The sequence below is a fragment of the Panthera onca genome, chromosome A3 (genome assembly GCF_046562875.1).
Source record: "Panthera onca isolate mPanOnc1 chromosome A3, mPanOnc1 haplotype 2, whole genome shotgun sequence".
Taxonomy (NCBI): Eukaryota; Metazoa; Chordata; class Mammalia; order Carnivora; family Felidae; genus Panthera; species Panthera onca.
The window spans coordinates 53,433,095-53,456,457 of NC_138341.1; the positions used below are offsets into that span (position 1 = coordinate 53,433,095).

Genomic DNA, 23,363 nt, shown 5'->3' on the forward strand with positions numbered 1-23,363 from the left:
AGCGTCCGACTTCGGCTCAGGTCATGATCTCACGGTCCGTGAGTTTGAGCCCCGCGTCGGGCTCTGTGCTGACAGCTCAGAGCCTGGAGCCTGTTTCAGATTCTGTGTCTCCCTCTCTCTCTGCCCCTCCCCTGTTCATGCTCTGTCTCTCTCTGTCTCAAAAATAAATAAACGTTAAAAAAAAAAATTTTTTTAAAGTACACATGTCCCTTACATTAGAACCAACATTAACAATCTGTGATTGTCTCAAATGTACTATTTTCTAGCCTTGGTTGAATTTTGTTTTGCATTGCTAATCTTATTTAACAAGGAATCACCAGCTTTTACAAAAATATCCTACTTTATCATTACATGTGGATGCATGCTGTTGATTAAGTCATCTAACTCTTCCCTAATTAGATGCAGTCTGGCCACTAGTTAACAGTGACTGATGATGTTTGAGGCTTTTTGCTTTTATACTCTTATACTTTCATACTCTTTTGCTTATATATATATATGCCTGGACCTTGGGAAAAATGTCAAACTCTCTGGCTGGGGAGGAAATGTACTATGCCTTTTGTTTTTTAGGTCCACATTGCTTGAAATCATGACTCAACATATCATTTCAGGTGACTGATAAGTTATCTATCATTTGCACCCCTGGCTCTGTTATCTTTTCTATTATTTACATGGGTCATCTTTAAGGGACTATAACTGATACAGTTTCAACATAAATAGTCCAATATTAACTTATAATTAACTTACGTTAAATACAAATATTGTAATAGACCAATATTCTGGGCCAATAGAACTTTCTGCAACTAGATGGGAGATATTCTGTATTTCCACTAGCAGCCACTAGTGGAAATGTTGTAGCCACTAGTTACCTGTGCTTACTAGTCACAGTGTGCCTAGTGTGACTGAGGAAGTAAATTTTAACTTTCATTTAATTTTAATTAACTTAAATAGCCACAGTGACTCTTGGTAACCTTTTGCACTTGATATTGAAAATTATCTTTATATAATGGCAATCCCATTGAAAGACTTAAAATGTGATAGAGCGTTAGCCACTGAACACTCAATAAATAAAGCTACTGACTACCACTGTTATTTTAATTTTGCCTATATCTTGCTAAGTTTCAAGTCAAATCCATTTTTTTAAAAAAATTTATTACATTTATTTATTTTTGAGAGTGAGACAGAGCATGAGCAGGGGAGGGGCAGAGAGAGGAGACACACAATCCAAAGCAGGCTCCAAGCTGTCCCCACAGAACCCGACGCAGGGCTTGAACCCATGAACTGTGAGATCACAACCTGAGCCAAAGCCAGACACTTAACCCACTGAGCCACCCAGGCGCCCCAAGGCAAATCCATTTTTTTTAAAAAGGGTACGTTTATAGTCCTCTAATAATGTAGCATGAGAGGAGCACCTGGGTGGCTCAGTTGGTTAAGCGGCAGACTCTTGATTTTGACTCAGGTCATGGATCTCACTGTTCGTGGATTTGAGCCTGCTGTCTTGCTCTGCAATGACAGTGAGAAGCCTGCTTGGGATTCTCTTTCCCCCTCTCTGTCTCTACCCCTTCCCTGCTCGTGCTTTCTCTCTCTCAAAATAAATAAACTTAAAAAAATAATTTAGCATGAGACTCTAGAATATTTTCTTAGAGACCTCTTCTTTACTGATAATCCAGTGAATCGATTCTAATAACCAAGTTAGATAATAATTATTAATGGGTAAATATTGTTTTATGGCCTTGACAGCTTAAAAAAAAGGCTTGGCAAAGGCTATAAGGCAAAGGCAGACAAACACAAAAGCTTTTGTATATAATGGTTTATATGATACCTTCAGCTGACACTATTAATAGTTCAGTGAAAATATTCCTATTGGAAAGAATGAAAAGTTGCTAAGAAAACAAAAACAAAAGCAGATCTTTACTACCACTAGTTGACAATTACCAGTTTTTCAGATTAGAACACAACCTACTTGTGATTGAAGAAGTAGTTATTGTTTGCGGATGATGTAAGCAATTTGGCTAGGAAAGAACCAATGGACAAGAACCATACAGAATTCCAATTTGGTTAATTTATAAAATGAAATAGTTAATTTTACTAATATATTCAAACTTGCTCTTTCTCCCAATATCTCTAAAAATTCAATTAATCACATAATTCAAATTAAGATTATTACTTATATTTTTTAGCAAGGAACCTCTGATGCTAGAATAAGAGAAAAAAAAGCATCTCATGAAAGATATAATTATAGTCAAATATAAAACTGAGAAATGTAGCCCTTTGGGGTGCCAGATGGCTCACCTGGTTAAGCATCTGACTTTTGATTTGGCTCAGGTCATGATCTCACGGACGATGAGTTCAAGCCCTGTGTCTGGCTCTGCGCTGAGAGTGCAGAGCCTGCTTGAGATATTCTCCCTCTCTCTCTCTCTCTCTCTCTCTCTCTCTCTCTCTCTCTCTCTCTCCTCTTTGCCCCTCCCCCAGCTCGTGCAAGTGCATGTACGTGTGATCTCAAAATACATAAACTTAAAAAAAATTAGCCTCTTGATATAGCTACATTATTGTATTTGAAACATTTAAACTACAGCTTAGGGAGTGGGGGAGGGGGGCATTTAAAAGGTTCCTTTAAGTCAAAGGGGATGAATTTTGAAAGGACAAAAGCAATTTATGAACCTGTGGACATATTACTGGGGAAGAAAACTATCAAATTCCAAAAGTTAAATCTAATTGGAAAAAAATCTAACTAGAAAGAAAAAAAAAATTCTGTTTTCAACTAAATTTTTTTGTCCATTTTATATAAGAACTTATTTATTCTTTTTCCAAATGGGTATTTATACAGATACATAAAAATGATTCCCATTCTTTAAAACATACTAAAAATATACATTAATCACAAATAGCACTTACTCTGACTGGAAAGAAGATGTGCATGGCTATTTGCAAAATAGCAGTAAACACAAGGAGCAAACCATATATAAATCATGACAACCATACATCTCATTTTTGACAAAAATAAGTTCAATTTTTACATTAATGCTTTATTATAAGCTTCTATATGAGATCCTCCGACTTTATTTACATTTACCATGAAATTTCTATTAGCATGTATAACTCAAAGGCACTCAATTCAGAGGTTATAAGGTCCTGAGCTTAAGTAGGAAATAGGATTCCCAACCAAAATTTGAACATAAATAACTCCAAAGCCCAGAGAAAATGAAAATGTTTAAAGTGTAATATTTGGTACATAAATAATCCATGACCTAAGAATAAAGTTGTATAGAATGTCAAAGAAATGACCATGTAAGGCAAAGGAATATCCTCAGATTCAAATGGATTTTCTCTCCCATTCAAGTTCATTTGAAAGTCTGAAGCTGATTTTGTTAAAAATCCTAACAAAGCTAAATTAAAAGCAAAATAAAATAGCATGAAAATGCTCACATTAAATAAAAAGTTCCCCAGCTTAGTCTCCAAAACCACAAAAAAGTATTTAATGATTAAAAACAAGCATAGCTTGGAGGCATTATCAGAATATGAGGAGAAATCATAAAGAGCAGGTGAAAACATTAAAGGACAGCTTTAAATGCACCAATTGAAAGAGCATTTATAACTGGCCAAGTTGTTCCTTCAGCATTGTCTTAGCCAAATAAAAATAAGTTTACAGATAGATAACTGAGGTTCATTAACATCAGGTAAGATCAAAGTTTAAACTAAAAATTAAATCTATATTGGGTTGCAGAGAAATGTGAAATTTACCTACAGCAATTTTCTACTGATGCTAAATTAAAAGCATGAGTCAAAATCTTTATCACAGAAATGGTTTGACAGATATTTTCTTGGCTTCAAAATGGTTTTTCATATATGCATAGAAATGTAATGAGCATAAGAAAAGTCTTCTGTATCATCTGTACAGTTCATAAGGCCTTTGTCATTGTTAGTCACCTTAGATGTGAATATCAGTAGGGCCATTAAATTAAAGCTGGCCGATAAAGTTTTCAAAGTGCTACTGTTTCCAACTGATAAGATCCTCAGTTTTCGGGATTTTCTGGATGACGATTATTTTCAGTTCTTTTTTCTGGTGATATATACAGGAAGTTACAGCAGATGTATAAAGGGAAGATCAGAAGCCTGCTGTCCAAGTTCATCACTACTTGTTCCTATAAAACAAATTTGTAGCTTTAATGATAAGACAAAAAAACAGAAAACCAAACTATTGAATTGAGTGAACTGAAGGAGATCACATGGTGGTTAAGAGAGCTTGTATCTGAAGTCTCAAAGTCACCGCTCAAATCTCAAAACTCCAATCCACTAGCTGTGACCTTGGGCAAGTCAATGACTTGTCAACTGCAGCTTCCTTACTGTAAAATGAGTAAAAATACCCGCCTCATATGATTATAGTGAGGATTAAATGAGAAAAGGCACACAGAGGGCTCAGCAAAGCCAGCCATGTACGAAGTACTCAATAATGGTAGTTATTTTCATTACTGAAAAATTTCTATCAAGTACCTACATATCTTATGAACAGATATGGTCCAGAAATATAGACTTCTCATTTGGCTTCATTTCCTGATGGCCCTTAGATATAGCAAATGGTTGAGAAGAAGGTGGAAGTCACTATTAGCACCTACAAGCATGGTTCTTACTCTTGTCTAGATCTTCCACTGTCTCTAATGTAAATATATTATTTATTTGTCTCTTGGAATATAAAATACATTATCATGTAAAATCAATTCCAGGTTCAGTTACATCAGTACACATGAGAATGCCTTGAAATCTCAGAGATAGGAGTTGATCCTATACTTGACAGACACAGATGTAGCCATCTCTGATTCTACAGATCTCTATTTGGAACCATGTATGAACAGCATTAGGTGAACAGAGTAAGTCTTCAGACTACAACGGACAGCACTGGAACTTCTACTTTTTTTCCCCTAAGTTTACTCATTTTTGAGAGAGAGAGAGAGAAAGCATGAGCAGGGGAGGGGCAGAGAGAGGGGGGGTGAGAGAGAATCCCAAGCAAGCTCCATGATGTCAGTGCAGAGGCTGATGTGGGGCTCGAACCCACACACTGTGACATCATGACCTGAGCTGAAATCAAAGTCGGAAACTTAATTAACTGAGCCACCCAGGCGCCCCTGGAACTTCTACTTTTTAAATACTGGGATACATTCTCTGCAGTAATATATATCAGCTTTGCCTTATTTTATACATTTTGAAGAACATACTATTAAACACTGTTTAAACCTAGAGTTTTTGTTTTTTTCACGAGGAAAATGCTCCTGCGATGAAGAGCAACTAACATACTGGAACATTTAAATGACTGATGTAGGCTTAACTAGACACAGCTTGTGTGTTGGGGGAGAAGCAGATAAACTGGATAAAGAAGGTACAGAATACAAATGTGACCCCTCCACACACACGTTATCTCTATATACCCCCAAACAGGGAAAATAGTGTTTTTTAAAAAAAATGTTAGTGAACAAGACGGATGAGATGAGTCAAGTGAGGTGATCACCTGGGCTGATGGCACTAACAGGGTTAGTAGAGAGGAATGATATCAAACATAGTTGGTCTTTAGACGTTGAGTCACCCTGGCATAGACGAAGTTTGTAGCAATAACCCAGGTGAAGGCACACTTACTAAATTTGTTGAGGACATATGCTTTGACAATAGGTATATTTGATGATAAAAACCAAGATTCAATGCCACAACAAAACAAAGACTCCAAGGAAGATTCTAGTATTTGAATATAGTTAAGGCTGGGGTGGGGGTAGTTCTTTTCCCAACTTGGGGAAAAGAGGGACGCCAGGTGGACATCACTTGAGAGCTGAAAGGACACACAGATTTCTGAATATTAGACTGTATTAATTCCCAATCTCAGTCCCCAAACTAGACAGATCTAATCCTAGCTTTACTAAACTTTTAACTCCACCTGAGGGCTCACTTTACCTCCATGTTTGCATTGAAGCACCATGAAGTTCCATTTTCTTTCTTCCACTACAGAGTGGAAGCTGAGGAGCCCACATATCACAGCACCAGACAGCGGTGGCATCTTTCTACGTCCATTTCTACTTCCAGACCATTATTTCTCCATCTTCATTTACCAATCCCTGCTTCTCTGAGGCTCACACCACTAGTCTGTACTATAGTTCTCTTATTCCCCCCCCATTCTACCATACAGGTCTAAATTCCAGGATCTATAAATCTAACTGTCTACTGGAAATCCTCACTTGGATATAAAGCAACTCAAATTCAAACCATCAGCTACTGGCTTCTACCTCTTCTTTCCTTTTTTATAGGCTATCTATACATTCACTCTTGCAATTTGGCTTTGACTCCCCATCCCAGCTCTTGAAAGTCTCACCAGGTTACCTTTTTTGGCCCACCCCTAGGTTTCTGTCCTGTCAGATTCTCTACACATCTAATTTTGGTGTCGTCTGTAAGAGGGATACATATGATTTTCCTTTCTGCTTATTTATATTTTCTATTTTTTCTATAACAAACATCTATAACCTGTGTAAAAAACACATATACAACTCCCCACTGCAATTTTTCTCTACAGATCACTAGAATCTCGGGAAAAGGTCCAAACTCCATCCACAGCCCATCATGCCCTTGCTCTAGTCCTACTGAACTCTTACAAATCTCTTTCAGTTCTTTGAATGACTCTTGTGCTCCCTTGCTTCTATCTTACTCATCATCTGAAGCTTGATTCAGGTATCCATTTACTTTTCAACTTTTCCAGGAGAGGGAATTTTCCATGAGCTGTTGTCCCTTCTCTTCCTCTCCCAACAACCACACCTGCCCCCAATCCCACAGTAAGGGTTAGAGACTTCTTCAACTTTACACACTACTCTGAGCTCATCTCCACCATGCAACTTATCCTAAGCTATATAACATAAGCTCCTCTTTATTTCCCCAACTGCTAGTACAGAACCTAGCATGCAGTAGGGACTCAAATGTTCGCTGAATAAACAACTCAAGGAACACCTGGAATACAACTATTATCTTGGCCTGGTGCTTTTTAAAAAAATCTCTGGCTTTGAGCCATGACGGTATTTTTTTATGATGTTCCAGGTAGAAGGTAAAGATAGCCATTGTTCATGCAGTTCCAGAGGGCACCAGAGGGACCAACAGAGGGACCTACTGAAGGCAGATTTGAACTTTCTTATTATATATCTACCTTCTCAAATATTACCTACTATGTGAGAGAGCTCTCTGTGGCCTGAATTGCAACAACTAGTGGAGGATCCCATTAAGAATGCTGTTAAAGGAGTTCTCATACAGGGTATGTGAGGCCAGAATGATCACTCCAAGGTTCCTTGCAATGCTAAATTCTTTTTTTTTTTTTTTAATTTTTTTTTTCATTTATTTATTTTTGAGAGAGAGCACAAGTGGGGAGGGTCAGAGAGAGAAAGAGACAGAATCTGAAGTAGGCTCCAGGCTCCGAGCTGTCAGCACAGAGCTCGACGTGGGGCTCAAACTCACAGACTGTGAGATCATGACCTGAGCTGAAGTCAGACGTTTAACCCACTGAGCCACCCAGGCGCCCCATAAATTCTAATGTTCTATAAGTCTCTTCTGTGTGAGGAAAACTGCTAACTTCTAATAATTTATGTGAACTATAGGCTCTGAACTCTTTATTAAAACAGTATGTCCCTTGGAATGGTGGTTAATTTTTATTACTTGAGAGAGAGAGAGAGTGCACACATGCAAGAGTGGGGGAGTGGGGCAGAGAGAGAAAGGGGAGGTGGGGGGGGGAAGAAAGAGAGAGAGAGAGAGAGAGAGAGAGAGAGAGAGAGAGAGAGAATGAATATGAATCTCAAGTAGGCTCAGTGCAGAGCCCGAAGCATGGCTCGATCCCACAACCCTGGGATCATGACCTGAGCCAAAATCAAGAGTCGGATGCTCAACCGACTAAGTCACCCAGGCGCCCCCCAGTGGTTAGTTTTAATAGAAGTAAACTTCCTTAATATTTTAACAGCTCTCATGTAACTTTTCGAAAATGGCTTACTTTCTCATCATGACATTTTGAAACTTCTACATGCATGTGATATATAAAGGAACAAATGGCTTCAGAGAGAATTTTAGAATGCTACTTAGAATTACAGATGCTACTTTAGAAACCTATTGCGCTAGAGGATAATGTTCTCTTAACATACAGGAGCTATGGAGACACACTGGGTTATCTTCATGGTGTTTGCTTGTATAAATAAATGCATTTATGCACAAATGGATAAAGCAATTAAAATTCATAACTTTTGGGGGAAGATATTCAGGGTAAACAATTATTTCTCTATTATCAGCTTTCCCCTGCCCCTCAAATCAAACTGAGTTTTCTTTTTTACACTTAGTTACAAGTCTTAGTTACACTTCTAATAATATGGGAGTAAATTATGCATAAGTGAACATGGTGCTTCCATCTCTACCTTCAAAAAAACTGTAAACTGATTTTTAAATCAAATGTTAATTAAGAATTTTCAAAAGAGGATTCAAAAGACAAATACTATAACCAAACAACAGAAAAGTAATCAGACATACCTGATCTTTCTCAAGTGTAAGTATTTGATAGCCAGTTGTTCTACTACAGATTAGTTTTCCACTACTATCAAAAGAGGCTAAGCGTAATCTAGGATTTAAAAAAAACAACACAAATAAAAAAATAAACATATGATTTTTTTAGGATTATTTTTAAGTAATCTCTACACCCAGTGTAGGGCTCAAACCCACAAGCTCGAGATCAAGAGTTGCATGCCCCACCAACTGAGCCAGCCAGGTACCCTTAAACATGATTTTTAAAACCACAGATTAATTTTAACAAGCCCTCCCCCTCACTTTAATATTTACTTTTATCTTCCATATTCTTTTATATGATAAAAGATTTTTAAGTCTTTTCACATTCTAAACTGATCCTCTTTAGATTTATAAGATTGTGCTATTATACATATCTAAGATAGAAAATAATTTATGTCATTTTTATTGTAGAATATACATAAAATTTACCATTTTAACCATTTTTAAGTGGATAGTTCTCAGCATTAAATACATCCCCAGTGTTTTGCAATCATCACTGCCATCCATCTCCAGAACCTTTTCATCTTCCCACCTGAAACTTTGTACCCAGTAAACACGAATTCCCCATTTTCCCTTACCTCAGCCCCTAACAACCACCATTGTACTTGCTCTGTGAACCTGTCTATTCTAGGTACCATGAGTGGAATCATATAACATTTGTTCTTTTGTGACTGGTTTATTTCACTTAACACAAGGTCACCAAGGTTCATGTTGTAGCATGTTTAAGAATTTCCTTCCATTTCAAGGCTGAATAATATTCCATTGTAGGTATGGACAGTATCTACACAGGTATCTGTTGATTGGCACTTTGGTTGCTTCCAACTTTTGGCCATTGTGAATAATGCTGCTATGAAGATGAATGTACCAGGTTCATGATGAATGTATGAAGATGATCTGTCCCAGTCCCTGCTTTTGGGTAAATACCCAGAAGAGAGATTGCTGGATCACATGGTAATTCTGTTTAATTTTTTGAGGAAATGTCATTTCATTTTCCATAAAGCATACACCATTTTACATTTCCACTAACAAGGCACAAAGGTTCAATTTCTTCACATCCTCATCAACACTTGTTTTGCTTTGTTTTTGATAACAGCCATCCTAATGCGTCTGGAAGTATCTAATTGTGGCTTTGATTTGTATTTCTCTGATTAGTGATCTTTCAAAGATGAAACAATGCGCATTGGCCATCTGTATATATTCTTTGGAGAAATGTTTATGTAAGTCCTGTCCATGTTTGAATGGGGTTGTTTATTTTTTTGTTGTGGAGTTTTAGGAGTTCTCTAGATATTCTGAATATTAACTCCTTATCAGACACATGGTTAACAAATATTTTCTCCCATTTCATGGGTTGCCTTTTTACTCTGGCGACAGTGTCTTTTGATATACAAGAGCTTTTAATTTTGATGAAGTCCAATTTATTTTTTTCTTTTGTGGCCTGTGCTTCAGTGTCATGTTGAAGAAATCAATGCCAAATTCAATGTCAACAAACTTTCCCCCTATGTTTTCTTCTAAGAGTTTTAGTTTATCTCTTATGTTTAGGTCTTTGATTCATTTTGAGTTAAGGTAGGCATAAATACATGACTTTAAAAAATCTGTTCATTAAGCTATTTTCCAATTTGTCAGCATCCTCTCCAGAAAGAAAGCCAGCTCAACTAGCAAAGTTGGACATTTGAAATCCCATAGGGTGAAGGACAATACCAGACATGTTTTCCTGGAAAAATACCATGCTGTCTTTCCAGTTTGGACCTTTTATTTGCAAGAACAGCAGCAAGGTAACAGCTTTAAGTCTAGTTATCAATCCCATATCATTCATATTCCAGCCTACTCTTTCTGACATACTAGATCCAGACTTTGTGATTTTGATTATTACTAACACCTCACAGGAATGGAGCTTTATTATTTCCTTGCACATTCATATATATTGTATTACCAAAACTCTACTATTGTTGGTGTAATTGTCAGGTTTTATTTCATTTTTTTCCCCCCTAGAGGAGGAGTGTAACAGGGAAATTTCATCCTACCGAAATGCTATGCTCCTTCGAGGTTGTAAACTGACAGATCCACTACACGGCTGATTCAGTGTATTACGTTTGAAAATGATGTATCGATTGGTATAGGTTACAAGCAGGTCAAAGCCGAAGTTAAAACCTGTCCACCGCCAGCAGTACTAAGAAATATAAAAGAGAAAGATTTACTTCAGTTCATCATACTAGCAAGTCACAAATTAGAAGTTCAAAATGTCTTTTCTTTCTCTGCCTCATTCCAAATATTTCTCTCATGGGTCCCTTTCCCTTAAAGCTTACCACACAGAATATATCTGTGAAGATATATAAAGGCTTATCACACAGGCATAGTATATTTCAAAGCCAGAAAAGCAACCTCTATGGTCATCATTCTTTAAGGGACTTTCCTAATATCACCTCTTCATGATCTGTTTCGTTCTCTCTCCACACTGTAATTCTATCATAAGAAATATAGCTTTTTGGGGTGCTTGGGTGGCTCAGTTGGTTAAGTGTTTGACTTTTGATTTCAGCTCAGGTCATGATCTCACAGTTCATGAGTTCGAGCCCCACATCGGGCTCTGTGCTGACAGTGCAGAGCCTGCTTGGGATTCTCTCTCTCTCTCTCTGCCCCTACCCTGCTTGCTATCTCTCTCAAAAATAAATAAACAAAAAATTAAAAAAAGAAAGAAATATGACTTTTCACCGCAACTCTAAGTAGGTATAGTTTAGGGGGCTGGGAGGTTAATGGAGGTAATAAGAACCCATTAAAATCTACCTTTAAAAACACCCTAAATTTCTTAAATATCTAACCAACAGAGTCACGACTGAGTTATTTATTTTTTTAAGTTTATTTAGGAATTTCTGCACCCAACGTGGGGCTTGAACTCATGACCCAGAGATCAAGAGTTGCATGCTCTTCTGACTGAGCCAGCCAGGCACCCCACAACTGAGTTATTTTAAATACCATCATGAGGTTCACAAGTTTGTTTGTTTAATCTATCACCTAATAGTTAATGAGAGACTATGAAGTGATGTGGTATGGTATAGCAAAGGAAAGTTAGGGCTTCAAGTATTTGGTTGACACTCTGAATTACAACATTAATTCAACAGTTCACAGATATTTACTGAGCACATATCCTGTGCCAAGTACTGCTCTAGGCTGAATAGCAGTAAGTTTCTGTCCTGGGAAATGTGTATTTTAATATGTGTATATGTTTGTGTGGAAGGAATTGATGGAATGGAATGGAAGAGAACAAAACAGAATAGACTGTCAGGAGAGAGTGACACAGTAGAGAAGGGGAGCTTGTAGCTGGGGAGCCTACTGGTTCAGACAGGTGGTCAGAGAAAGTCTAAGGTGATACTAGGTGAGCAAGGCCCTGAGTCAACTAAGGAGCAGATCAGTAACTATCTGGGGAAAGAGTGACTCAGGCAAAGAGAACCGCAAGTACAAAGCTCTGGAGATAAAAACATGCTTGACATATCTGAAGAACAGCAAAAAGGGCTATGTGACTAGGGCAATCACTTAGGTAGACAGAAGGTGGGGATGAGTTCAGAGAGTCAGCTGGGGGCCAGAAAACGTAGGGCTTAGTATTCCACAGTAAGGACATGGATTTCTTCTAAGTGCAGTAAGAGGCTCATGGAAAGTTTTGGGGAAGGACGTAACACCATCTAACTTACATTTACAAAAGATGACTTTGGCTGTTGTAAGGATAATAGAACGTAGAAGAGCAAGAGTAAAAACAGGGAGAGCAGTTGTGAGGCTACTACAATAGTTCGGGCAAGAGATAATAGCGGCTTGGACTTGGGTGGTAGTGGCAGACATGCTTAGAATGTATTTCAAAAGTAGAGTCTGGAGGAACTTTTTATGAACACCAGGTGTGGTATTTAAGAGAGAAGAATCCAAAGTTTGGAGCTTGCTTATTCAATGGATTGACAGAGGGGCCATTTGTGGGTTAGAGAATTACTTGGGAAGGAGAAAGTTTGGGGGTGAAAATCAAAGAGTTCAGCTTGGGACTATTATACTCAAGATGCTATTAGGATTCTGAGAAAGTTGTCAAGTGGGTAGCTGCTATATGAAGTCATCAGTGTAAAGTCATAGGAAGTAGATGAGATCACTTCAGAGTGAGCACAGACAGAGAAGAAGTCCAAGTACCCAGCCTCAAGTCATGCCAACATCTGTTGAGAAAGAGAAGGATGCAGGCGAAGGCTTGAAAGACTTAGAAGGAGCAACCAATGAATTGGGAAGAAAACCAGCAGAACACACTGTCCTGAAAGTCAAATAAGAGAAAAACCCCAAGAGTGAGTGCAGATATGTCACGTTGCCCAGAGCTTTTGGAAAAAGCTTTTAAAACTGCTTATTTGGCAATGTGGAAATAACTGACAACAAATAGCATGGCAGTTTCACTGGAATTTACTGGGATAAATGAATTGGAGTGAATTCAAGAGAGCATCAAAAAACAGGAAGTATAGACAAATATGGGCCACATTTTTAAATGAGTTTTTTGCTTAAAAGAGATGCAGAGATATGGAGCGCTGGGGTGGGGGTGGGGGGGAAAGAATGTGGGGTCAGGGTGTGGTCCCAGATGCGTGGTGGTAGAGTATGTTATATGCTAAGTGAGAATGATGCAGTAGAAGAGAAAAACTGAAAGGTTCTGAATAGGTGAAAAGGGATGGAGTTTGTAATGAGGGGAGGGGATGGATGGTTCATCCATTCTGATAGGAGGAAAAGCATAGCACACAGGTACAGCTGCAGGTAGACTGGCAGAACTGTTTGGTAGGTGGATGGATAGGTTCTCTTCCTATTGCTATTATTTTCTGAGTGATGAAAGAAACAAGGTCATCAGATTAAGAATAAGGCAGGTAGCACTGCCCCTTCTGAGAAGGTCTAAGAGGTACTCAAAGAATGGCAGGATAAATTCACTAGGGAAATGAAGATCACCATGCAGCACTAAAGACCTGTTTCAAGTTTACAGTTACAACCATTCAAGTGAAACCTGTGGGGTACGCTGTTTTTCTTTAATCATATTTATCTGTCTGGAAGCAAGAAAGTTAGGATTTAACAAGAATTGGGGTTTAGTCAGCTAAGTTTGACAGAGTAAAAAGGGAAGTTAAGACTATTAGCCAGGGACCAATTTTAAGATGGAACATAAAATGTAAGTAAAGAAAGTAGGGATGGGGTGAGAGGATAATGGGAAAAAAAGAATAAGAACAATGTGTTGTACATCCCTGTGGAGTTCAACAATTGCTGGGAGTCCAGGTACTAGAGAGTGTTAGAAAGATAAAAGGAGGTGGAGTCTAAAAATGGTATACTTGAAAAGGTGATTTTGAAGGGGGTGTATTATTTATTAATGCAAAAACTGAGGATATGCTTCCAGGAAATGGGTGCCTGAGGTAGGGTAGAGCATAAGACCACAGTGGGGAAGATGGTCAAAAATCACCAAGACTGACAACAAGAACAGGGATAAACGCAGATAGCCCAGTGCATGATGGCTATAGTAAGTAGTGAGTAGTGTAGTAGAAAGTGCATGCTTCAAAGGAGCTGTGGTTCAATTAGGCATGAGGGAGGCACAAGGTCTGGAAGAGGCAACAAGGAAGACTAAGGAATAAAGAAGCCACCTACCTATTCCCCTTTCATATGCTGTTCACACATCACAATTATGAATGCAAACATAAAATAATTAACTTCTAAAAACAAAAAAGTTAAAATGAGGGAAAATCTGGGAGAAAAATAACTGAATGGTTAACTAAATTAGGCTGAATGATTTTTTTTTTTTTTTTTTAATTTTTTTTTTCAACGTTTATTTATTTTTGGGACAGAGAGAGACAGAGCATGAACGGGGGAGGGACAGAGAGAGAGGGAGACACAGAATCGGAAACAGGCTCCAGGCTCTGAGCCATCAGCCCAGAGCCTGACGCGGGGCTCGAACTCACGGACCGTGAGATCGTGACCTGGCTGAAGTCGGACGCTTAACCGACTGCGCCACCCAGGCGCCCCATGAATGATTTTTTTAAACATGTTTTTAATGTTTATTTTTTGAGAGAGAGAGAGATAGCAGATGAGAGAGCAGAAAGAGAGGGAGACACAGAAACCGAAGCAGGCTCCAGGCTCTGAACTGTCAGCACAGAGCCCAATGCGGGGCTCAAACTCATGGACTGTGAGATCATGACCTGAGCTGCAGTCGGACATTTAACCGACTGAGCCATCCAGGTGCCCCAGGCTGAATGATTTCTTAAGATGACAATTATAATTAGAGTGGGATTTTTAAAAAATGTAGTTCATGTCCTATTAAAATCAATTTAATGAGTCACAGCTTTTAAAAAAGTTAAATACAAAATAGGATCTTTGGACACAGCAGCAGTAGATACTGTTTCATAATACTTTTGCTTCATTTATACACACATATGGTAATGAAAAATATGAAAAAAATGAAAAAAAATGAAAAAATGAAAAAAAAATGAAAAAGTCTAAATGTGGGTAGCAATCAAAGGGTTTGAGTGTCTTTTTTTGTTTGTTTTTATTTTTGTTTAATACAATTTATTGTCAAGTTGCGTAACATACAGTGTATACAGTGTGTTCTTGGTTTTGGGGGTAGATTCCCATGATTGATTCACCGCTTACATACAACACCCAGTGCTCATTGAATGTCATTGATTTAGGGTACTTATACAAAGAATGGACTTTTAAGATTACATAAAAGCTTCCATATAATTTCTTATTTATCGTAATTTCTGGATTGCTGAGGGATTCTCTAGGCCTCTTAGCTGGACACAGAAAGCTCAACATTCTCATGCAGGGCTGAATAATCAATTACCACTGAGCACCTAACTCCTTGCCTAGGAGATCATGGTATAGAAACTGCACCAAAAAGCTCTGAGGTATGGCAGATGTCATGATTGTTACTGAAAGTGTATTTTGCACTAATAGTACAATTTTCATGAAAATATTAAGAGTCTTAGCCCATGCTTACCTCACCATCTTTGGCAAGCTTTCTACCACACCTCATGCTATTTCCCTCTAGTTCTTCTTTATTGATTTCTTGAGGCCTAGAAATACACATAAGATGTGAAATCTCACAAAAATAGGCAATAGTTTAAATAAAGAATAAGATTAAAAGAGAAAAACTTGCTAACAGATATAAAAATACCTTTTTGTGGTATAAAATTAGAATATACTGATTAAATTTAGTCCATTGCCTTTGCTAAATAAAAAAAAATAATTAAACTTTAATGTTTCATTTATTGCCCTGACTTCTAGAATACTTTTATTAGGGCTCAGCTAAACCAGAGAAGGGGGCGGGGGGGGGGGGGGGGAATCTATAAGAAATTGTGCTCATCAAGAAAATAAAACACTTAAAAGTCTAACTATTAAGCAAAATAAGTTAAAATCTATTATTTAAGATGTGACTTGGTATTTACTACCATTGGACATTACTGTTTCACATCCAAGCCATCTTTTATGCAGTATAACCATGCAAATTCAGTATTTAATATTAACAGCTGTAGAATTTTATCAATTGATCTTTACTTGGTTCCCTACTTTAAAAACCTTAATCAACTAAGAGAAACTTGGTATTTCAAGTTATGATAAGAAAAGGCCATTATTATTAGTTTGGAGTTCCAAATGATAAAAGTAATACAATATATTCATCATAGGCAACATTTATTAAGTGCTTAGAAACTTCATCAAATTAAAATACTGAAACAAATACATAAAAAATAAATGTAAAAAAAAAAAAAAAACTAATAAAACACATCCTCAACACCCAAGAGTTCAGTCTAGTAGAGAACTAAAGACATAAGTAATAATGACAATAATGCGGAGAGAGTTGTGATGTTAGGAGCATGAAGAAAGCACAGATTTACTGTCTGGGATTAGAGGGGAGATCTTCACAGAGAAGAGTGTTTGTTGGCATAGAGATCAGAAGTGGATTCTATGCAGGGGAAGGGCATCCCAGGTAGAAGGAATAGTAGGTAAAAAGAATGTGGAGCATAAAAGAATACCAAATGTATGAACCAGAGCCTAAGATGAGCATGAGAGGAAATGAAGTAAAAGATATTTGGATTATTTTTATATTTTATGAGGAAAAATTTCAAACAAAAAGATAAATAAAATAGTATAATGAGCCACATTTTCTCACCATCTAGCTTCAGTACTCTTGTTTCAATTTTACTCCAAGCCCACTATTCCCCCACATCCCTCCTGACTGATCATTTTGAGGCTAATCCTCCAGACATCACATCCTTTAATCTGTAAATAGTTCAGAATGTATTTTTTTTTCAAATGTTTATTTTTGAGAGAGAGAGAGAGAGAGAGAGAGAACGAACGCGCCGGGGAAGGGCAGAGAGAGAGGGAGACATAGAATCCGAAGCAGGCTCCAAGCTCAGCTGTCAGCACACAGCCCTATGTAAGGCTTGAACCCACAAACTGTAAGAGCATGACCTGAGCTGAAGCTGTGGGCTTAACCCACTGAGCTACCGAGGCGCCCCTCAGAATGTATTTCTTAAAGATGGGGACTTTTAAAATACGTTAACATAATATATATCACACACAAAGAATAACAATTGTCCCTGTCATCAAATCTCTGGACATATTTAAGCAGGGAAGTGACACAACTGTACTTCTGCTTCAGAAAGATAACCTGTTGGAAATGTGGAAGAGTATGGAAGAGGAGAACCCTGGAGATAGACTTTATTAGATTAGAACCTAACATCCAGAAAATACACTGTCTTCCTCACATTAGTAGCCCTGCAGCAGTGAGCAGATGCTCTGTATCTGTGAAACAGAGCAAATCATTGGGTTACTACAATCATACATACACTTCTGAGGGGAGGAAACCCACTTTTTTCAGCTCAGTCTCTTAGGTCAGACTCTATGTTGAACTCAGTAAAGATACAGATGAGAAATCTTGAAAAATAAGAACACTCAACATTTCAAAACTGGATATAAAAGAAGTAGGATGATTTTGAAAATATTTCATACATTATAAAATGCTTTGAATCTGAATTCCATTAAATAGTTAACTTCCTTTTGTTGTTATTTCTATTTCAACAATCTGACTTTATTTGTGCAGGATAAGTATGCTGTGACTATATATTGAGAAAGATGGAATATAAATTATAAATAAAATAGAAACTAAGAGTCCTGGATAACAACCTCATAATCATTACCATGAGTTTGTATAACACTTTCATATACTCACTGTTTGAATATAAACATACCTAGGTCATATATTTTAGAAAGTTTTTTGGTGTATAAAAATTAGCTAAAACAGGGGCACCTGGGTGGCTCAGTTGGTTGAGCATCAGATTCTTGATTTTGGCTCAGGTCATGATCTCATGGTTTGTGGGTTCAAGCCCTGCACAGGGCTATGCACTGACAGTGACGGGCCTGCTTGGGATTCTCTCTCTCTCCCTCTCTCTGCCCCTCCCCTGCTCTAGTTATCCCTCTCTCTCAAAAATAAATAAATAAATAAACATTAAAAAAAAATGTTTTAAAAGAGGTCAGGAGCAAAAAAGGTCAAACCTTTTTTTTTTTTTTTTAACGTTTATTTATTTTTGGGAAAGAGAGAGAGAGAAAGCACGAGTGGGAGAGGGCCAGAGAGCAGACAGAGGATCTGAAGCAGGCTCCGTGCAATGAGCGCACAGCAGTGGAGCTTGAATGATTTGAGCCAAAATTCAGAGTTGGTCGCTTAACCAACTGAGCCACTCAGCCACCCCAAAAGGCCAAACTTAAGGCCTCTTCCATATACACTCATGGATGGATTGTCTCCTCACACAGCCTACACCAGAGAGCTAGTATAAAGATCAAGTAATAAATGTGGAAGTACTTCTATGAACTGCAAAGCACATTCAAAGAACAATCTGCTTTCCCTTAAAATGAAGAAAACAGAAATATGCTTTTGGGGTTACAGTTACAGAGGCCTTGTAACTGGATTATGTTAATTCATTTCAGACTCAAAGGTCTTCAAAAACACCTATTAGTTAATAAAAATTAATCAGAATTTCCCACTACCACAAAATAAGGAAATTAGCTTTACCTATTATATAAATATGAAAATCATGCTTTGTGAAAGCATTATTCTAAGCAATATTTAAGTATGTTGAAAGAAAATCATAACACTAGGTGAAACAAAGTATATGAATTATTCAATTTTTACAAATATAGCAAATGACTATTCAAACATTCCATTAATTGATCAGAAAGATATTAATAATATGGATGTTATAGAAATGTAAGAATAAAAGTTGATTAATAATCTTTTCTCTACTTTAACACCTCTTGATTTTTCAATACAATAAATGCATTTAAAAATTCATAGCAGAAGTTTCTTTTTTTTTTTAATGAACAATGATATCATCTAATATACTTACCCCACCTCACTGTCTTGTTCTGCCCGAAGCATAGCAAGCCACTGCTGTTTGTACACAGAAGATAGCCATTCTAAGATACAAAAATAAACAAAGATAAAAGAAGAATGGTAAATGTGGAAAAACATAAAGCATTTAAAAATTTTAAGAAGTTGATAAAATTGTTACCACTTCTAAAGTCAAGTTTAAAATAGAAAGCAATAAAGCTGGTAGTTTATATTCTACAAGTATGCTACAACAATATGGCTTAATGATTTTTAGAGTGGTAAATGTTATTTTGCTTTGCTTCAAGATGGACTTTGCTTAGATTACATGCATTTAAATTAGAATTTAAATCTTTAGTTGAAAGTAGATTCTTGCATTTAATAGCTTCTTTTTCATAGCTCATATTAATTTTTATGAGAAACATATCTAAAGTAGTATTTTGTTTTTATATAACTTTTAATAGAAGAAAGCTGGATATTAAATTGTATCTTTATTAAATTACCTAAAAATAATTGCTAATTAATGGGAGATAAACCATCTCTGAATTATCAGATCAATCATGCATAGTCAAAAATAATTTTGGCATATCAGATTTAGGTAACTCATTAAAAAGACATTTTAAGTTATTATAAATGGAATAAAAGTTATATTTTTCCTTTAACGAGCATACAATTTTTTTCCGTAAGTCTTAGTAAACTGAAATTTTATTTTAAAAAATTTATTAAAGGGGCGCCTGGGTGACTCAGTCAGTTAAGCCCCTGACTCCTGATGGCAGCTCAGGTCATGATATCACAGCTCGTGGGTTTAAGCTCCGCATCAGGCTCCATGCTGAATGTGGAGCCTGCTTGGGATTCTCTCTTTCTCTGCCTCTCTCAAAAGAAATAAATAACAACAACAAAAAAAACTTTAAAAAATTTGTTAAAAATATAGGTAGAATTGGCTTAGTACCATATTTGGTTTTCTGTTCTTATTTAATCCCAACCAAATGAACGGTTTTTCTACTTTTTTAAGTTAAATGATTTCTCAATCTCTACATGAAGGAAGAAGGCAAACCCTAGCATGATTAAAATCTGGATTTTCACTTCCTAAATCTCTACTCAAAAAAGGTATCCAGACGATTTGCACTGAATTATTGGTATCTCTCTTTAAACCTCTCTAGAAACCACACTTGGAATGTTTCTCTCAAAATATCCTTGCTATTATGCAGAAAACTGCTAAATATCTAGGCCACAGATCATTTGTCTTCAGTAGGTAAAGACTAGAAGTAAAGTTTATGTGAGTCAGTATACACATATATATACTCTGTATCTTACTGGAATGCATTCTGATTTTTAAATTATTTTCTAATGTATTTTATAAAAAAAAGAAGAGTTGATCCTTTCTCATTAAAATAGATTTCTCAACTCACTAATGGTTATGCCTATAGTTTAAAATGCATTGATCTAGAGAAACAATATGTTTTTCATGATCCATTTATAAAATTGGAATGAAAGGGTTATACATATATATTCTCAAATATCATGTAAGATATAGCCCATGAAAATGTCTTAAAATTTAATTTTAGGGGTGGTTGCTCAGTCGGTTAAGCATCCAACTTTGGCTTAGGTCATGATCTCATGGTTCATGAGTTCAAGCCCCACGTTGGGCTCTGTGCTGACAGCTCAGAGCCTGGAGCCTGCTTCAGATTCTGTGTCTCCCTCTCTCTCTGCCCCTCCCCCTGGCCCGCACTGTGTGTGTGTGTGTGTGTGTGTGTGTGTCTCAAAAATAAACATTACAAAATTTTTTAAATTTAATTTTAAAATTTAAGATTCTCACAACCTTTGAATAATCTCCTTTAGAACTAAAAGCACTTTGGGGCGCCTGGGTGGCGCCGTCGGTTAAGCGTCCGACTTCAGCCAGGTCACGATCTCGCGGTCCGTGAGTTCGAGCCCTGCGTCAGACTCTGGGCTGATGGCTCGGAGCCTGGAGCCTGTTTCCGATTCTGTGTCTCCCTCTCTCTCTGTCCCTCCCCCGTTCATGCTCTGTCTCTCTCTGTCCCAAAAATAAATAAAAAACGTTGAAAAAAAAAAAAAAAAAAAAAGAACTAAAAGCACTTCAACAAGTTAAAAAAATGGGTACGTAGTTTTGTCTCCCTTTTCCTGCCTTAATCTAAATGAGTAAAAAGCTGAACTGGAAATCTTTCTAGTCACTGGTAGTTCATCCAGCAGCCCAAAAGGAAGTCCACAGAACACGGTTCAAATGCAATGTTGAGAAAAAAGAATCCCTGCTAAAGTGAGTTTGAGAAATATGGGATGAAATTAAATAAAACAGGTTCATCATTATATTGTTATTTTTTTTAAGTTTATTTATTTTGAGAGAGAGAGATGAGAGACAGAGAGAGAGACAGCAGGAGTGGGGAAAGGGCCAGAGAAAGAGGAAGAGAGAGAGAATCCCAAGCAGGCTCTGCCCTGCCAGCATGGAGCCCAATGAGGGGCTAGAACTCAGGAACCGTGAGACCATGACCTGAACCAAAATCGAGAGTTGGACACTTAACCTACTGAACCACCCAGGCACCCTGATAATTTCTATTTATTATTCTTTTCAATGACGTAGAGTACGATTACAATCAGAAAGATGTCACTTAAAATCATAATTCCATCATGTTCTCTTACCTGAAGGTACTAGAGAATCTTGTTCAATAATTCTTGCAGAGGCCAAATCACTGATAATATACTGTAACCTTAAATGCCTGAATACTGACACAAATGGTTTTCCCTGCTCAGTTTCCAGGAAGGCCATACCTTCAAAATCTACAAAAAACAATTTAAATAGGCATTCTTTTCAAATCTATTTATTTTATCCTTAAATGTTTTTAATACACACACACACATCTATTAGAAAATAAATAAGCTAGTTTTCAAAGATTATATAAACTTGAGGTGTATGGATAAAAACGTAGGGAGATTTAGGAAGTAGCTCCAGGAAATTAACTTTGGTCCCAAGTGACCCTTGGACTGAGATTTCAGTTGTGCACCTTATTTCTGGGGTTTGGAGCTTACAGTGCAGCAAGGTGGGAAAGAAGGCTGGAGAACAGTAGTTTGGGTTATGGTATCTCTCCAGAATCCCCTCTCCTAGGGACTGAGCACTCCACTGGAACTCCAGAGCTCAAATGCCAACCTGAAGGGTCTTCATAAGATACACAGGACATGGATTTGTCTCTTGGATTCATCTAATTTATACTTTAGCTACATGAGATGAACACCATTAGTTAACACATTCACCCTCTTCAAACTAGAAAATAATATACAAAGACACTGCAGCCACTGATTTGCAACACATGGGTAGTGTTTATTATTAAAGGAATTCACATTTATGAAGTACATGAATTTTTTTCTTTTAGGGAGAATTTAAGGATATTTCTAGAAAAATAGTTACTCTCAGTTGCATTCCAATGTGCTTTCATGAGTGCAAAGGAAATGTCTAGTGTTACTACTATCAAACAGGAACTTGTGCATAAGCTCTAGCCTGTTTTCTACTAAACAAGGTATATGCATGGGAGCATACTCAGTCCTGCTGCTATTTAGGATAGGAGAAAAAAGTTGAGAATTGCTACTGTAAACTAATCACAAGACATGTTGGTGATAAAATGGGAAAAATAATAGTTTGGGGGATCAAACTATGGTGGTAGTTCAAGGAGTAATAATTCAGTTAATATTTGACAAAGCATTTTTCTTATCCAGCTTTAATTCTCTCAGTGTAAATTAGGGGCTGAATTAGATAACTGCTTAAAGTCCTCTCCAGACCTAAAATTCTCTAGGTCTACAAATAAGTTAGGACATGATTTTAATAAATTTCAATTTAAAAAGGCCCCTAAAACAAGTTCCAAATAAAGTTTTCAGGCATACCTTTTCTCCTCTTAGAAAACCAGACATCTGTTTCAGTCAAAAGCTGTTTTAAAGATCCATTCCATGAAGGCACAAGTTGAAGGAACATCCACTAGGTTGAAAAAGTAAATTTAAGAATAAAATTACAAGATTTCACCAGGTTATGATTTTTTATTCAAACTGCTTCCACCTTAAAAAATAATATCTAAAAGGTTTAATTTCCAGTACATGCAATTGACAGAAGTAGAACTATCATATGACACACTTACAAGCTTTAAATTCATCATGGCATTAATCATGGTCCAATGATTAATGATTGAACTAAAAGTGTGTGAGAAGGAATAAACTAATTCCTGAAAAGTATTTAAGGCATCAAACAGTACACTCATACAATCAAAAGGTTTAATATACATATTATATTAGTAATTTTACACTAATCTATTCTACTAATTAACTAAATTTTGCTAAATATTGTATAAGATTATAAAAATCTTATATAAGAAAAAAGAGTTTCTTATTGTCTCATTATTGTCTTCTTACTCTTGAGACAGTATGCAGAGTAGTTAGGAGCATGGACTTTTAAATCCTG

At 36.9% G+C, this 23,363-nt stretch overlaps 1 protein-coding gene across 1 annotated transcript in view; it reads right to left on the reverse strand.

Moving 5' to 3' along the window:
• Positions 1 to 3,002: 3,002 nt before the first annotated feature.
• Positions 3,003 to 23,363, reverse strand: part of GMCL1 (germ cell-less 1, spermatogenesis associated) — a 37,438-nt gene continuing 17,077 nt past the window's right edge. The window contains exons 8-14 of the mRNA XM_060659213.3: positions 22,796 to 22,886; positions 21,563 to 21,700; positions 18,930 to 18,999; positions 15,527 to 15,602; positions 10,578 to 10,723; positions 8,524 to 8,611; positions 3,003 to 4,139 (exon numbers count right to left, since the gene is read on the reverse strand). Of these exons, the coding sequence (XP_060515196.1) occupies positions 4,011 to 4,139; positions 8,524 to 8,611; positions 10,578 to 10,723; positions 15,527 to 15,602; positions 18,930 to 18,999; positions 21,563 to 21,700; positions 22,796 to 22,886 (738 nt within the window). The 3' untranslated portion in view covers positions 3,003 to 4,010. The remainder of the gene's footprint in view (positions 4,140 to 8,523; positions 8,612 to 10,577; positions 10,724 to 15,526; positions 15,603 to 18,929; positions 19,000 to 21,562; positions 21,701 to 22,795; positions 22,887 to 23,363) is intronic.